The sequence below is a fragment of the Myotis brandtii genome, unplaced genomic scaffold (assembly GCF_000412655.1).
Source record: "Myotis brandtii unplaced genomic scaffold, ASM41265v1 scaffold469, whole genome shotgun sequence".
Lineage (NCBI taxonomy): Eukaryota > Metazoa > Chordata > Mammalia > Chiroptera > Vespertilionidae > Myotis > Myotis brandtii.
Window position 1 is genome coordinate 575974 of NW_005367911.1, and position 15511 is coordinate 591484.

Genomic DNA, 15511 nt, shown 5'->3' on the forward strand with positions numbered 1-15511 from the left:
GATTTTCCATGGTTTGAATTAAGAATCATATCTGGCCCTAGCCAGTTTGGCTCAGTGGATAGAGCATCAACTAGTGGACTGAAGGTTACAGGTTTGATTCCAGTCAAGGGTACATACCTCAGTTGCAGGCTCGATCTTAGCCTCAATTGGGGCACGTGCAGGAGGCAACCAATCGATGTGTCGCTCTCACATCAGTGTTTCTCTCTGTCTTTCCCCCTCCCTTCCACTCTCACTTAAAATCAATGGAAAAAAGATCCTCTGGGTGGGGATTAACAAAAAGAAAAAAAAAGAGTCATATCTGGTATCTGAAAGATAGTTTGATACAGCTGCCAATTTTACTGATATCGGTAAGGTATGGGGGTGAGGCAGGTGGAGGGTGGGGCATGGACTCTGAGTCAGACTGCCTGGTTTTTAAACTGGCTTCACCATTCTGGGCAAGACACATAACCCCTCTATGTCTATTTATATGTCATATGAGGGTAAATTATAGCACAGAGATGTCTGGAGAATTAAGTGAGTTAATTGTATAAATAGATAAAATGCATAGAACAGAGTCTGGCATATAGTAAGTACTCGATAAAATTTTATCTGCTATCACGATCTTTATCAACTTCACCAACTGTTGGGGTAGGGGCACTATTTACTTTCTGCCAGAATCCCATTGCAAGGAACCTGGACTGGGCCCCTGAGAACAAATAAGTCATCAAGGATGAGGTCTCTGCCTAAGCAGTGGGGTTCAGTTCAGACATAACAAGACCATTTCCCTTCTCCCTTGGTGAGACCATTACAGTCTCCTAGGGCCTGGTTCAAACAAATAAACAAACAAATCCAGGAGGGGAACTCAACTTCCCCTAAATAAACACATTTCAAAGTTCTGAGGTGAGTGAGCAGATCTCAGCCTCAGGACATCCAGGGTGAAAGAAATCACTCCGTAGAGAAACTTGCAATAGCTCCCTTGAGTGCTTCTTGGTGCCATGACCTGTCCTGTTCAGACTTTCTTTAACTATAACCCCAAACCTTGCTGACCAGGGTCATGCATTCCAGTCTGCCCAGTCTCGTTCTCCTGCTACAACTTACATTTCCTGTTTAGTTTGGTAATGACCCTGCCTGTCTGCCCTCAAGTGGTGGTTTGACCCATAGAGCAACTCCTGCTGACCTGTGGTCTGGTAAGGAATGTTCAGTCTTAGCCAATGATATTGTGCCTGTGTTGTGCTCAACTCTACCTGTGGCCCATGGACACTTCATAAGTCTCCCTAACTCTACTGGGGCTCCTGGCCAACTCAAGAGAAAGCACTTTTTTTTTTTCTCGAAGGGGAAAACATAGGTACACAGAAACTAAATTATTTGTTTAGGGAAATAAAGGAAAGAGCTAGAAATTTAGCTGAGCCAGAATTAGAACCTTCAGATCTCATTGCATCTAAAATGTAGTAATCAACAAGACTTCATTCTTAAATAAAATGTTGTTTTTAATAAAATACTGCACATATATATTTTTCTTTTCAAAGATGTTATGACCAGGAAGGTTGGTGTGAATGATAATATATGGCGAACTACATAATTAGTAGCAACAACAAGGACTCTCAAATAAATAGACTTCAGCATTTTTTTTTTTAGGACATATTCTGCAAACCAGCTGACACTGGAGGACAGGCAAGGAGGCTTTCCCTCCAGGAATGTGCTCTTGGTTGGCGTGGGGTAGAGAAAGGAGTCATGGGTACCCGCAGGAATCAAAAGTAACATTGGAGTGACCTTCTGGAGGGGGGAATCCTTGCCTCTCCTCACCCTTTTGCCCAAGATTTCAGGGCTTAGCTGAAACAGAAAAAGCTCCACCACAGAGTCACCTTTAGGCATCTGAGTCTCCAGCAGGGCGGGTGTGGAGCCAGTGGAAAATTTGGGGAAAGCAGAGCTAGGCTAATAAGGAGGAAGATCTAGGGTGACAGAGGAGAAGCTTGAATATGCCTGAATGCTCTGACTTCGTACAAATCTAGGTCACTGCAGCCACTCAGAAATCCTGGTCAATACAATGACCACAGCTACATAATAGAAAAATACAAGATGCAGAATTACCCCACTAACCACCTATTAATTACACTTCAGGTTGGTCCCCCACTATTGAGAGTCCCTCACCTAAAGGTTTAAGTACAACCAAAGCCATTTAGGTATTGTTTGACATAATTTGCATGATATTCAAGATGCTAAAAAGTCCTCCTTAATCCATCCTTCCTTTCCTATCAAATCCACTTCTCTTTTCTCCTTTTCTGGATCAGAATGAGCCTGGGTAGAGCATTCTCAGGTGGGATTCCCAGCCTGGGACCGTGAGCTGTCCCCCTACCTGGAAGTCTGACTTTTGTGTATCTGACAGAAGAATGAGTAAGTCTTCAGGGAAAAACCCAGAACTACCCGACTTCTAACAGACAAGGCTTTCTCAAATACCCTTACTAGTTTTTCAAAAAAAAAACATCCCCCAATACAATTAGAATTGCATAGGAGGAAGGGGGTCGCTCAAGCTGACTCAGGCACTTCTGTCGTCAAGTGGGCTGGCGGGAGACGCCGGTTGCCCTCAATCCTCGGCTCAGTCATTGACTTTAAATACTGAAGTTTCCACCTTCCTTACAAAGACTTCTTGTCTGACTGGCCCAGGATCCGGGCAAGGCACCAGGGGATGAGACTGACAGATGCCAGGGGCACTGCTGCACTTTTGCAGAAGGACAGGACGTAAAAGATCATCTCGACTTGGGATGGGGGTTTCAAAGAGTCAAAGAGGTGCAGGAGGATGAGGGAGGCCACGATGCAGCCGAGGCGGAACGAGACCGACTTGCTGAGTTGGCCCTTGCAGCTCTCCCTGTACATGCTGGAGTTGAGAGCCAGCCCCAGGCCGAAGAGGGTCCCCAGGTTCTTCAGGAGGCTGGCAAAGGGCGTGGTGTCAATGTGAACCCATTCTGGCCGCTCACACCACCTCTTGGCTTTCTCTAGCGTCCACAGGAGGTCTACGCCCAGCCCCTTCAGCAGCAGGTAAAATCCAATGGCAAAGCTGAACAGGAAGAAGGTAATGAGGAAATACTTCTTGAGACTGGCGTGGTAGATGCCCTGGATGTGGCGGAAAGTTTCAGCAACAGCAATGCCTGAGCGGGAGAAAGAGTGACGGTGAGAAATAGGAAAGACTCTGGACCTTCAGCTAGAGGTGGGTTGGGACCCAATGGGTGACATGTCACCTGTCACCCATTAAATCACAGATGCTAGATTAGAGGGTCACCTGGTTTATTCCGGTACGTGGCTCCGGCCTTTCCTCACCCATAGACTCTTTCAGATGGAAGAGTATTGTTCCACACATCCTCCTACTGCCTGCTTGTTTCCTGTGCGGGGTCCTCATGTCTCTCATTGAATAGCCTCAGGGGTGGAGAGCTGACTCCCACTTGGGCAGCCCATTTCCCCTTGGAATGGATTTGATTATTCAAACATTCTTTCTTTTGCTGAGCTGACTGAAGTCTGTCCCCCTCTAATGCCATCTGTTGGTCTCAGTTCTTTCTGCAGGACTTAAGTGGTAAATCCAGAGCTTCTTTAACACATTTGAGGATAGTTATTCTCCTCTCTAATCTACACATTCCCAGGTCTTTCATGTAACATGGCTTCCAGGCTCCTTCTCAAACACGGAACCCAGTGCTGGATGCTGTGTTACTTTGTAGTTGTCATGAACTCATTGTCTCTCTTGTTCTCAGCACTGTTTTCTGCTCTTACAGATCTCCAGGAAAAAAATCCACAATTGCCCTAAGGTTTTATATTCCTATGCCTACCGCAAAGCCAAGAAATTCTTTCTACACTTAGCCTAAATCTTTTCTCCCCCTCATTAACTGGATATAAAAAAAAACCACAAATATTAAAAACTCTAAACCTATAAAAATGACCAAGTGTGAGTATGTATCTATTAGGTTTGCAAATGAATGTATCTAAATAAAGAGCTTTCCTAGGACACTGTGTTAATTTGTTAAGTTTGGTAGATTCCCTTAAAATTAAACGAGGGGACACTCCCAATGGAAAATCAGTAAGAAATAAAGATTGTAAAAAGCTCAGAGATTTCAAGCTAACTTAATTGGGTATTTAGTGTGGTGCAGCTTGTCTGGAACACACTTAAATGTAGATCTGGGCACTCCCATAGAAATTAATCATATTAAATGACCTACCCTTGACTTTCAGCCCACTAAAATGCTGACAGCATTGATAACCACAGACTATGGCTGGCATGCTGGGATTTTGTCCTGATTATGGAGAAATGGGATACGTGGGAGAGGAAGGGAGGGATCCAGAGCAGCCGATACCTGACAAGACTCCAGCCACCACCTGATGGGGAAAATGAGCAGCAAGGTAGATTCGTGACAGACAGACGTTCAGCTGCACGGCCCAGAATCCCAACCACAAAATGACGTTCAAACACCTGCAACGGAAGAGGCAACCATAACAGAACCCAGATACACATCCTTCAGCAAAGAGAACAGCTTCAGCAGGAGTGTTGAAGCCTGGCAAACTTAGGTTCATCAGTGGAATACTTGTAAATTAATGCCTGTCCTCACAAGCTCAAAGATGCCTGTGGCACGGGGTGAACCCTTGTGTATGAGAATGTATTTGCACAATGGCCGCATACCCAGAATTCCCTGTAGTAGGAATGTCTTACATTTCTCTGTTCATTTTAATGTAGATGGGTAGACTCTATGGTTGGTACAGAAATGGGTCTTTGTTTAAATCCTGCCACTACCTAACTACCTGATCTCAAGAAGCCTCTTTAACATGTTTCCTTATCTGTAAAATTAGGATGTGCACTTGTGGGTCTCTTCCAGCCCTAACATTCTGTGACTCTAATCTTCACACTCAGCAGACATGCTGCAGCTCTTATCAGTACCAACCCAAAGTGTGGGATGGGCTAGGGCAGTGGTTCTCAACCTTCTGGCCCTTTACATACAGTTCCTCATGTTCTGACCCAACCATAAAATTATTTTCGTTGCTACTTCATAACCGTAATGTTGCTACTGTTATGAATCGTAATGTAAATATCTGATATGCAGGATGGTCTTAGGCGACCCCTGTGAAAGGGTCGTTCGACCGCCAAAGGGGGTCGCGACCCACAGGTTGAGAACCGCTGGGCTAGGGGGATGTGAGGAAGAGCAAGTGGTGTGTCAGCTACAGAGAAAGCCGCCCCCTGCTCTCCACCACCCACACCCAGGGCTGAGTTCTTACCTAAATCCGAAGGTGGGCTTTTTCTTTCCCCGAAAGATAGAGAGGGTGGATGTGACCATCACATAGTAAACGCCTGCTGTACCCATGGCATGACCGGAGGGACTCCCTAAAGGGCAGGGAAGAGATGAATGAATGAACTAAAGGTGAAAGTCTCCATCCTAGAGACTGCTAGGGGGTGTCATCTACCCATCCATCCTTCCATTCATCCACCCATCATGCCATCCATTCATTTATCCATTTAGTCACCTATTTAACAAGTCTCTATTGAGCTCCTATTGCAGGCCCAGCACTCTGCTAGGCTCTGGGAGTATAGTGATGAGCAAAACCAGAGAAGGCCCAGTTCTTGTACTTATATACAGTCTAGAGATTACACAAAGGATCTAATTAGCCCTCCATAACCTCTCTTCCACTCTTGTGCCCTCTGCTCCATGCATGCCTGCCTCATTGCTTTCCTGTAAACATGCTCCCACCTCAGGGTCGTGGCATTGTTAGTCTTTCTGGTCACACAACCCTTCCTCCAGAAATTTACTGGCTAATTTCCTTGCCTCCTTCAAGTTTTTGCTCAGATCTCAACTTCTCAATGAGTATTACCTTGATCACACTATTTAATTCTGCAACCGGCCCCTATTCCTGATCCCTCTACCCTGAGACATAGAGGGTCCTGAGATATGCCAACCTCCACTCAGATCCCTTTCTGGACAGAAGGACTTATTTTTTCAGCTGTTGAAAGTGTGATTACAGATGGGCCTTAGCTCTCAGCCTTCTCCGGCTGAGAGAGTCATTTTGATCAGGGTTATCTCTTCCTGGGGTTGGCCTGTACCCAATCACTGGTCTACATTGGAGTATAAGGGCCTGTTCCTCTTGACTCAATTCAGGCAACTCTTAAGGGCCATCCTCAGCTTCAGAGCTCCCTGTGGAGTTGGCTGAGGCTGAATCACAACTAGACTTCTCCTTCTGCCCTGTTGGCTTTAGTCTTCCTTCCATCAGTGTTGCTCCTGAGAGTAGCGAAACTCTTGTATGCTGATCTCCATCTGAGTCTGCTTTCCAGGGAACCCCATAGGCAAAGCCTTTTCTTTTCTTTTTTTAAAATATATTTTTATTGATTTCATAGAGGAAGGGAGAGGGAGAGAGAGATAGAAACATCAATGATGAGAGGAAATCATTGACCGGCTGCCCTCTGCACCCCACCCCTGGGATCGAGCTCGCAACCTAGGCATGTGCCCTTGGCTGGAATTGAACCTGGGACCCTTTAGTTTACAGGCTGATGCTCTATCCACTGAGCCAAACCAGCTAGGGTGCCTTGTCTTTTCTGTTCTCCTCCTGCCCTCTACTTCCTCCTCCTCCCTCTTCTAAATTATCATCTTCCAATATTCTATACATTTTACTTATGTGTTACACACACACACACCATTCAAATAGCTCCACGAGAACAGAGATCTTTGTTTTATTCACTGAGGTATTTCAAGTTCTTAGAATAGTGTCTGGAACAGAGTAGGTGCTCAATAAATGACACCTGAATGAATGCACATGGTCTGAAGTGAACAACGGGTGTGTAAGAATGAATAACTATGGGCCATGCCCTAGTTTGGGGGTCAGGGGTAGGGTCCCTGAGGACAGAATGCCAGCACCCTTCCTAAGGGTAAGGGAGACTTAAGATGAGTGAAGGGTTTGCATTTTCTGATTACCTACTAAAAAACAAAAGCTGTCATTTGATTGAGCAATACCAGTATGGCTGTAATTAGCCAAATACTGGCAGGTTGTGGGCCTGATAGGTCAGCTCAGGAGGACACAGCTGCCAGACCAGGCCTCTGGGAAGGACAGCCGGGGCACCAGGCCTCTAGGGCTTAACCTTTCCCAGGCAAAGGGCCATTGCACACTTGCACACTTACTCTCATGAGCCCATTGCCCGTGAGGGTGCTTGCCTCTCTGGGTTAGTAATTAAGGTTTTGGAAACATCAGGCAGATTTCCAAAGCAGCAGCAAGATGAGATGCAGGAAGGCCTTCTTGAGATCAACTAAAATGGAATTGTATCAAATTGAAGACCCTGAGAAGACGCGGGAAGGAATGGCTCTCCTCATGTCCCCTCAAAGACAGCGTCACCCACAACGAATGCTAATAGGTGTCCACGTGAGCAAGGTGCGCCCAGCTTCTGTCTGTGCAGAGGGTGGGACTCTTACCTGGTCCAGTCTCACAGGTGACAGGGAACTGCTTGATCAGTGGTGCAGAGGTACTGCTGTAGTAGTCCGTGTCCAGGACCCACCAGTACGGGCGCTGCCCAAAGAGAATCCTGTGGAAAAGCAGAACCCATGCCGAGGTTACCGAAGGAACCCTTTTGCCAGAAGCCCACACCTTTGAGAAGGGAGAGTAGCTTGAGAAGAAGATCCATGTGACCCTAAACTGGTCCATTGGCCACCTCCAAGGAGGTGGACTGGGTGGCTGGGAAGAGGTGGGGGAGGTCGACTTGTCTGGTACATCCTTTATATAATTTTTGGATTTTCAACTATTTGAATTTAGTATTTATTAAAACAGAAATAAATAAACCCGAGATCCAAAGATCCATATTCACGGCCAGCTAGGTGACTTTTTCTTAAAACTGCAAGACAAATTTGTCCTGGAAGGATGCATCTGGAACTGCAGTTCGCAACTTAAATTTGCATATCCCACCAGGTCCCTCTGCTCTTTCTTTAGGCCTCAGAATAACTCTCTGTAATGCATACATAGCTTCGGGTGCTTGCTCTATGCCCTCTGCTTTGAAAGAGGATATCTCAGACAAACCCTTGCCCTTTTATTTAATTTATTTTTTTCTTAATCCTCACCCGAGAATATGCTCCCTTTAGAGAGAGAAAGAGAGAGGGAAAGAGAAAGAAACTTCGGTGCGAGAGAGAAACATCCACCCGTTGCCTCCCTTGTGCACTGGACTGGGATCCAACCTGCGACCCTTTGGTGCATGGGATGATGCCTCAGCCAACTGTGCCCCACCAGCCTTTTAAAACTTCCCTTTTAAAAGGCCTAGATCTTTTATCGTGGAAACAGGTGTCAGAGGTCCGGCTGGAGGCCTCCTTTTCCCTGTGGTGGTGGAATAGTGATTGCTCACCCAAATCAGGGACAACCACTAACTCTCACCTCCACCAACTCAGAGAAAATCCATCACTCTGTAATTGAGATCAGATGTTTGGAATAACCATTTATCTTTTTATTGCTTAGGGTCATGCTCTTTAATAGGGGATGTTACAGATAAAACTTAGATTTTTTCAATAGAAATTTCAGAATCCCTTGGGCTTCTGAGCCCAATAATCTTTTTTTTTTTCTATTCTAAAGGACTTTTACTGTTTATGGCCAGAGATTATTAGAGCTGAAAGAGACGTAAGAATCGTCTGATAGTAGTCATAGATAGCTTTAGAGATGGTAAAGGGCTTAGAGCAGCGGTTCTCAACCTGTGGGTCGCGACCCCTTTGGTGGTCGAACGACCCTTTCACAGGGGTCGCCTAAGACCATCCTGCATATCAGATATTTACATTACGATTCACAACAGTAGCAACATTACAGTTATGAAGTAGCAACGAAAATAATTTTATGGTTGGGTCACAACATGAGGAACTGTATTTAAAGGGCCAGAAGGTTGAGAACCACTGGCTTAGAGGGAAGCTGGTCCAACTCTTCATTTTCTAGATGACGAAAGAGAAGCCAAACCAGTAATATGCTAAAGTCAGCTGGTGCTGGCTAACAATTATAAAATATTCAGGATTTTTGCAAGTCAAACCCATCCATAGTTTGAAAGTGGCTATCATGGGAATATATAAACAGTAGAATTTGGCAAATGTTAAAATCGGGGTTCTTCCGCCTCCCATCTTTCCCTGAAAGAGTCAGTTAATCAGCATTGGCTATTCCATGGTTCTTAAGAGCTTTGCCCCTGGAGCCAGCCTGCCTGAGTGTCAATCCTGCCTCTGACATTTACTACCCATGTTGGTCTAGGCACCTTCTCTTCATCTGTCACATAAGTAACCACCTCCAGAAAAACATTCAGCCCATGGCCTGGCACATACTAAATGTTTGATAACTGTTAACTATAATTATTATAAGGTCCCAGAGATAACCTAAGTTTACAGATTATGAAACAGAAACTCAGATTGTTGCTATGACTTGCCCAGGACATGCAGCTGGTAGGTGGCTGAACAAAACCTGGATGGAGCCCGGTTCTCTGGATTCCTCCTCATTGCCCCACACAACACGTTTTTAAATTATCTATACGATTCCTTTTTTCATGCATCATTTTTCTTCTTTCATGCATCTACCTGTATGTTGCCTATTCTGCTGCAAGCAGTAAAACTGTATTTCTTTGCTTATAGCCTACAATCCAGACTTTTCACTAAGTCCAGCTGGCCTTCGGTCCATATGAAATAGCCTTTCCTGTATCTTCAACTCACTGACAGGGCTTTCTCTGTCTTCTCTCTTTATGTAGCAGATGGAGAGTCAGGAGGGGAGGAACCCGTGGCTTCCTGAATTGCATGGAGAAGGCGACTTCTGATGGACAGACATTTCCAGAGAGAATGCCAGCCTCCTTCCTTGCCGATCTCCTCTCTGCCTGGCTCTTACTCACCACTTAAAGATGAGGTTGAGCCAGTCTCCAATCACAGCTACCCAGAGGAGTTGGATGCCCACAGCTTCTCGAAGATGGAACCAGATGGGGAAGAGGACATAGAAGGCATTCCTGAGGTCTGCGATCACAGAGACCAGGATGAACCAATCCTGGGAGTCCTTGTAATTCACCTGGAGGTAGTGTGTTGACTGGATCCCAAAGTCATGAAGGACGTTCATGCCTTCCTCCATGCTTACTCCCTGGCCCCTCAGGAAGCCGTCAGCTGAGCCCTTGCAGACGTGGTGGTGATAACTCTGCTATCAGCCTGCGTCTTGCCAGTTTTATACACCCTGTAACCAGCCTGCAGGTCAACCCAGCCCTGATCTTTGGACTCAAAAAACACTTTTGTCTAAAATCTATTGATCAAAGGTGCATCATCAGTAGGTTGATGCAAACATGTTCAGGGTGATTTACGTAAAATAGAAAACCAGGCACACAAAAACAGCCTGATCGGCCATGTGCTCCACAGGGCCAATTATTAACTTTGGCACGCTGCTCGACAGTGCCAGGGTCTGCCCGCCTGGCTCTGAAACCCAGCCAGAGACAAAGGACAGAGTCTAAATCACCGTGGTTCTTGCAAAGATGCCTGATTTCCTAAGTCTGCAACTGCGCTTATTTGGGAACAAAGAAAAAGTCTTGAAGTCCTAGTGATTCAGGTTTTAAGTTATTAATTTAGAAGGTAGTTCATTTTATTGTACTGGGTACTGTCACCTTGCTGGCCCTTTCTTAACTGCATTAGGGTCTAGGAAATGCCTCTGATTTGGGAGCTCAAACCCTCTTCCCATGTGGCTCTATAGCTCAGGGCCAGAAAATAATCACCTTTGAATGCCTGATTAATTCATTCATTTATTGTCCTTAAAGTTCGGACCTTCGGGGTTTTAACACATAAGTGAAAGCAATAAAATGAATGTGTGTTCACACAAAAACAATATGATTGATATATAGTTCTAAATAAAAACACCAACAAATTGGTGACTGGGGACCCTAGAAAGGGCTTCTGTAGCTTGATCTTCCATTTGTACTTGGAGATATTGATGTTCAAGAGGAAGTCAATCCATTCTTACTACAGCCATGGATATAGACAAGGAATAAATAAAAGTAACAGATGCCCAGGTGTGAGAAGCAATGCTGCCTTCCTCCCCTGCACAAACAGAAATCGCCCTGCAGCAGTGCAGAGACCAAAACCTCACCCTTGGTCAGTTCGAACTCTGAAGGAAGCAGGGGCTGAATCAGGCGGTGACCGGAGGCATTTTTCAAGGATAAGAGCTAGTGGGAATAAAACTTTAAAATATTCACTTGAATTTCCCACCAGTAAGTCCATATTCCCTTGTCAGGGGTAGGTTGGGGACAGGGAAAAGGAATTCAGAACTAATGATCTGTAGCAAAGGTAGACAACATTCCATGCCGGAAATGATGAAAACATCATCCAGGAAGTATGGTCTGGCATCTTATCCCCACCCTCCATGGGCTCCCACCCACCTCCAGCAGACCCCAGCTGCCCTTGACCACATTGTCTCTGCTGGTCCAAGCAACCCTATCCTACCATGCCTGGTCTGGGGAGGTAATGGTGGGCTGTGGGTGGGCTGCAAATGGAGTATGTACTTGGCAGTGTTGTGGGGAAGGGTGCTCTGGATTGTCAGCAATGCTAGGCCGCAGGTAGTGGGCCCCACTGGAAGAGATAATCTCTCCCCTCCACCCCGATAAGCCTTCCTCGAAAGTATTGAGTAACCACTGTTGTGATCCCGGGGACTGAAGTTTCTATGGGGTGAGGTGAGTTGAGGGCAAATAGGGCAGACCCTCTGACAAAATATTCAAAGGCCACTATCTGGTTCTCCACAGGGCTGCCAGCAGCCGGAATCTCTGAGTCAGGCAGGGTTCTCACAGCATATGGGGAGGCCAGTGGAGGGCCCTATCTACTGGAGGAAACGCAGGGAGAATGCTCGTGTTGATAAGGAGTGGGATGGAGCTGATATCTGCTCCCAGGGTAGAGGAGGAGTCCCCCTGGCAGGCAGCCCGCCTGGTAGGGATACCTCTTGGTCAGAGCAATTGTATATCATCATGAGACTTTGCTAGTCTATCTTTCTAACTTCCAGTCCCTTCCTGCTGCCTCCAGCAAATTTTTATCATGTACAGAAAGAGGTGAGGCCCCCAAAGACCCAAGCCTACTGGGAAGCTGACTGCAGAGAGAAATGGCAGAGTCCTCAAATGCTCACAGGACTTGTGGCTATTTTGAGGTGAATAATGGGGATGGAGTATTTGAGTTGCTGGAGGTTTCAATGAGAATTTACTCACTTAAAGAACTCTCTCCAGAGAGGGGAGTCTATCATCTCCTTCTAACTCCTGTCATCTTCCCTTTCAAGAAGTTCTCCAGTTTAATTCAATAAACATTTCCTGAGCAAAGCCCCATGCTTGGCTCTATAAGAAATTGCAAGTGAGCCCTAGCCGGTTTGGCTTAGTGGATAGACCCAGACTGAAGGGTCCTGGGTTCGATTCTGGACAAGGGCATGTACCTCGGTGGCAGGCTCATTCCCCAGCCATGGTCAGGGTCCTTGTGGGAGGCAACCAACCAATGTGTCTCTCCCATGTTGATGTCTCTCTCTCTCTCTCTCTCTCTCTCTCCCTCTTCCTTCCACTCTCTCTAAAAAAAAACAAAAAAACAAAAAACAATGGATAAATATCCTCAAGTGAAGATTAACAAAAACAAACAAACAAAAAAGACATTGCAAATTAAATCTTGGTTGTCCTCTGGGACCTGGACATTCTAGTGGGGCAGGGAAGTTAGATTATTTACACAACTCACTGTGTCAATTGGGGGATCCTTAGGTCGAAACTGAACTCATATGTACAAATATCAGTGAGTTCCCTACTATTTTGTCCTAGGCAGAGAGGACTCAAGACGTATTGATGGCCCCTGGGAAAACGACCAGCCGAGTCTGGGAAGTGATGAGGATGGAAAGTTCTATGGGCCCCCCAAACAGGAACACTAGTTGGGCACTCCCCGGGCACTTTCTCCACAAACAGAAATCCAGAGGCTGGGGATCTTGGTTTGGGAAGCACAGGAAGGAAGGGTGCCAGAGAGAGCAGCCTGGTCTGCTGCTAAATACGTGCAGCTGGTTCCCGTGTCCTGGCACCGTCTCCTCCAGAGCAAGGTTGACTCATTCACTCAGGCCAGTTTATTTGCTAACAGGGAAGCAAAGAGGGGAAGGAGTCATAATTTGCCACACACCTCATCCAAAAATTGCTTTTATTACCAGTAAGACATTCCGACTTTCCCTGCAGTCAAATCCTCTATTCTGGCAGGGGCACTGGGTTCTCTGGAGCGAGGAGCTGCCTTTTTGCTCAGCTATGATCATAGAATGGGGCTCGTCTGCACATTGTATCAAGGATACAAAACCCAGCTTCAAGCCAAGGCTTTGTCTGGGCAGTGGGGGAGATTTCCTTGCAGGGTTACAGTCCAAACTCCAAGATGTACAGTTTTTTATTTTATTTATTTCTTATTTTTGTGCTCCTCTCCCCCTACCACTTGGTCAATGGGGAAGGTGTTCAGGGGTAGGAAGCAGAAACTGGCTGGATCAACTGCTGTCACCTTTTCAGTGAGTGACCCTGTTCATTTTTTTTTACAAAACTATGTCGGGGAAAGCAGGTGAAGGGAGAGGCGGGTTAATGATTGTTAGCCTGTGAAAATGGCTGACTTATCTCCGGCGTGGTGAGAAAGTTCAGCTTCAGAACCTTGAACTGTGCACTTATTGACCACGTGGGGGGAGCATGCTGTCTGTCTCAAGACGGGCTGCACATTTTGTCCACAGAAAAACACCAGAGGACATTTGCTCCATTGTAAACAGTTAAGAGCTCCCTGGCTCACTCCCTTCCTCCTGCCACCCTAGTATTTGCTTTCTACCAAAGTTGAATGAATCATTGGAACCTTTATGGGAAGCACAGACTGACCATCTTCTTCCTCTCCTCTATCATCTTCAACACCCCCCCGCCCAAAGAAGCTGTTGTTAAGCCCAGATCCAGCCAACCAGTTCCCTCATGACCAGATGGTGACACTGCTCCAACTGGCAATCAACCCTTTGGTGGTGCCAAACCACCCTTGCAGCTGGGAAACCTTCTAGCGTTAAGTTTGATCCTTCCTGCCAGGAGTTAAACTTTGTTGATGATGTAGAGATGAGGCAGAGTCAAGGGAAGTGAGCCTCTAAAATGATGGTTGGGACTATCTGGGAAAAGCTCAGTTCCCTCCTTCTTCCTGGTCTGTACCCCAGAGGCAAAGAGGAGCTGTCTGAAGAGAGGTGGGAAGTGTAAGCTAAGAATCTAGCCCTAATCCACTGTGCCTCCTGGCTTCATCTCACAGATATTTTGAAAGAATTGGAGCCAACTAAAGAAAAAATGGAGGGGCTATGTCATCAGTCGCTCAGTCATAGCTCAGCCTGGTTGGGTGTGGAACGAGGTGGGGACTGGGGATGAGTGAGCGGGTGTAAAAGCTGGGTGTGTTTTTCCTTAGAAGACCCTCAAAAACATCCTCAAGCTTTCAGCAGGCAGCCCTTGAGACTTCTCTCCTACTGCCATCACTAGGACTTCTTTTTTAAAAAAAAATATATTTTATTGATTTTTTACAGAGAGGAAGGGAGAGAGATAGAGAGTTAGAAACATCGATGAGAGAGAAACATCGATCAGCTGCCTCCTGCACATCTCCTACTGGGGATGTGCCCACAACCCAGGTACATGCCCTTGACCGGAATCGAACCTGGGACCTTTCAGTCCACAGGCCAACGCTCTATCCACTGAGCCAAACCGGTTTCGGCTGGACTTCTAAGGTAAAAAGAGAAATAATAAATAGGAAGATAAAGAGTGTGATTGTCTTGGCTGGTGTGGCTAAGTGGTTAGAGAGTTGGCCAGAGCACCAAAGGGTGGCGGGTAGGATTCCCAGTCAAGAGCACATACCTGGGTTGCAACTTCAATCTCGTGGGGCCACATGCCACATGGGGGAGGCAACCAATCAATGTGTCTCTCTCACATCCATGTTTCTCGCTCCCTCTCCTCCTTCCACTCTCTCTAAAAATCAATGGAAAAAAATATCCTCCGGTGAGGATTAAAAAAAAAAAAGAGTTGTGTGATCTTGGCCAAGTCACTAGAGTTCTCTGGATTTTACTTTTGTCAACTGTAGACTGAGACTTGGTGACTCTCACCCTCCTCTCAGTTCTATCATTTTCTGACTCTGGGGTGCTACTTTGAAAGTAGCTCCAAGGAGGTGGTACTTGACTTTTAGTGACCTAACAGAAGTAACTGATTCATTATTGCCAGAAGGAAAGATGTGTTCATATTTTTAAAAAAAATTTTTAAAATATATTTTTATTGATTTCAGAGAGGAAGGGAGAGGGAGAGAGAATCACCCCCTACTGGGGATCGAGCCCTCAACTTGGGCGTGTGCTCTTGACTGGAATCAAACTCGGGACCCTTCAGTCTGCAGGCCGACTCTCTATCCACTGAGCCAAACTGGCCAGGGCTCATATTTTTTAAATTAAAATATTTTCAAAAGTAATATATTCACATGGTTTTAAAGAGTATTCTGTGAAGTCAGTTCTTCCTCCCACCCCTGGGCACCATCCAAACATTGGTGCTGCCAGAACCCAGCTGAGACCTGAGGTGCAG

The 15511-nt window shown here is 46.0% G+C and overlaps 1 protein-coding gene across 2 annotated transcripts; it reads right to left on the bottom strand.

Moving 5' to 3' along the window:
* Window positions 1-459: 459 nt before the first annotated feature.
* On the bottom strand, window positions 460-10269 carry G6PC (glucose-6-phosphatase, catalytic subunit). Of its 2 annotated transcripts, none has more exons than XM_005875684.2 (5): window positions 9824-10269; window positions 7404-7513; window positions 5227-5332; window positions 4314-4429; window positions 460-3122 (listed from the first exon to the last, which is right to left on the bottom strand). In XM_005875684.2, exons 1-5 carry the CDS (start codon window positions 10051-10053, stop codon window positions 2611-2613), a joined length of 1074 nt encoding a protein of 357 aa, XP_005875746.1. In that variant the 5' UTR covers window positions 10054-10269; the 3' UTR covers window positions 460-2610. The 2 variants fall into 2 exon arrangements, with proteins under 2 accessions (XP_005875746.1, XP_005875747.1); XM_005875685.2 differs by having other exon boundaries at window positions 9994-10265.
* Window positions 10270-15511: the final 5242 nt, after the last annotated feature.

What these genes read in the sequence shown, in the direction of transcription:
- G6PC (XM_005875684.2), bottom strand. Translation starts at nt 10,053, where the DNA reads ATGGAGGAAGGCATGAACGTCCTTCATGACTTTGGGATCCAGTCAACA. An exon ending in CACCTGTGAGACTGGACCAG is followed by an intron (nt 5,333 to 7,403) that starts GTAAGAGTCCCA and finishes CCTGCCCTTTAG; the next exon opens with GGAGTCCCTCCGGTCATGCC. An exon ending in AAGCCCACCTTCGGATTTAG is followed by an intron (nt 4,430 to 5,226) that starts GTAAGAACTCAG and finishes CTTCCGTTGCAG; the next exon opens with GTGTTTGAACGTCATTTTGT.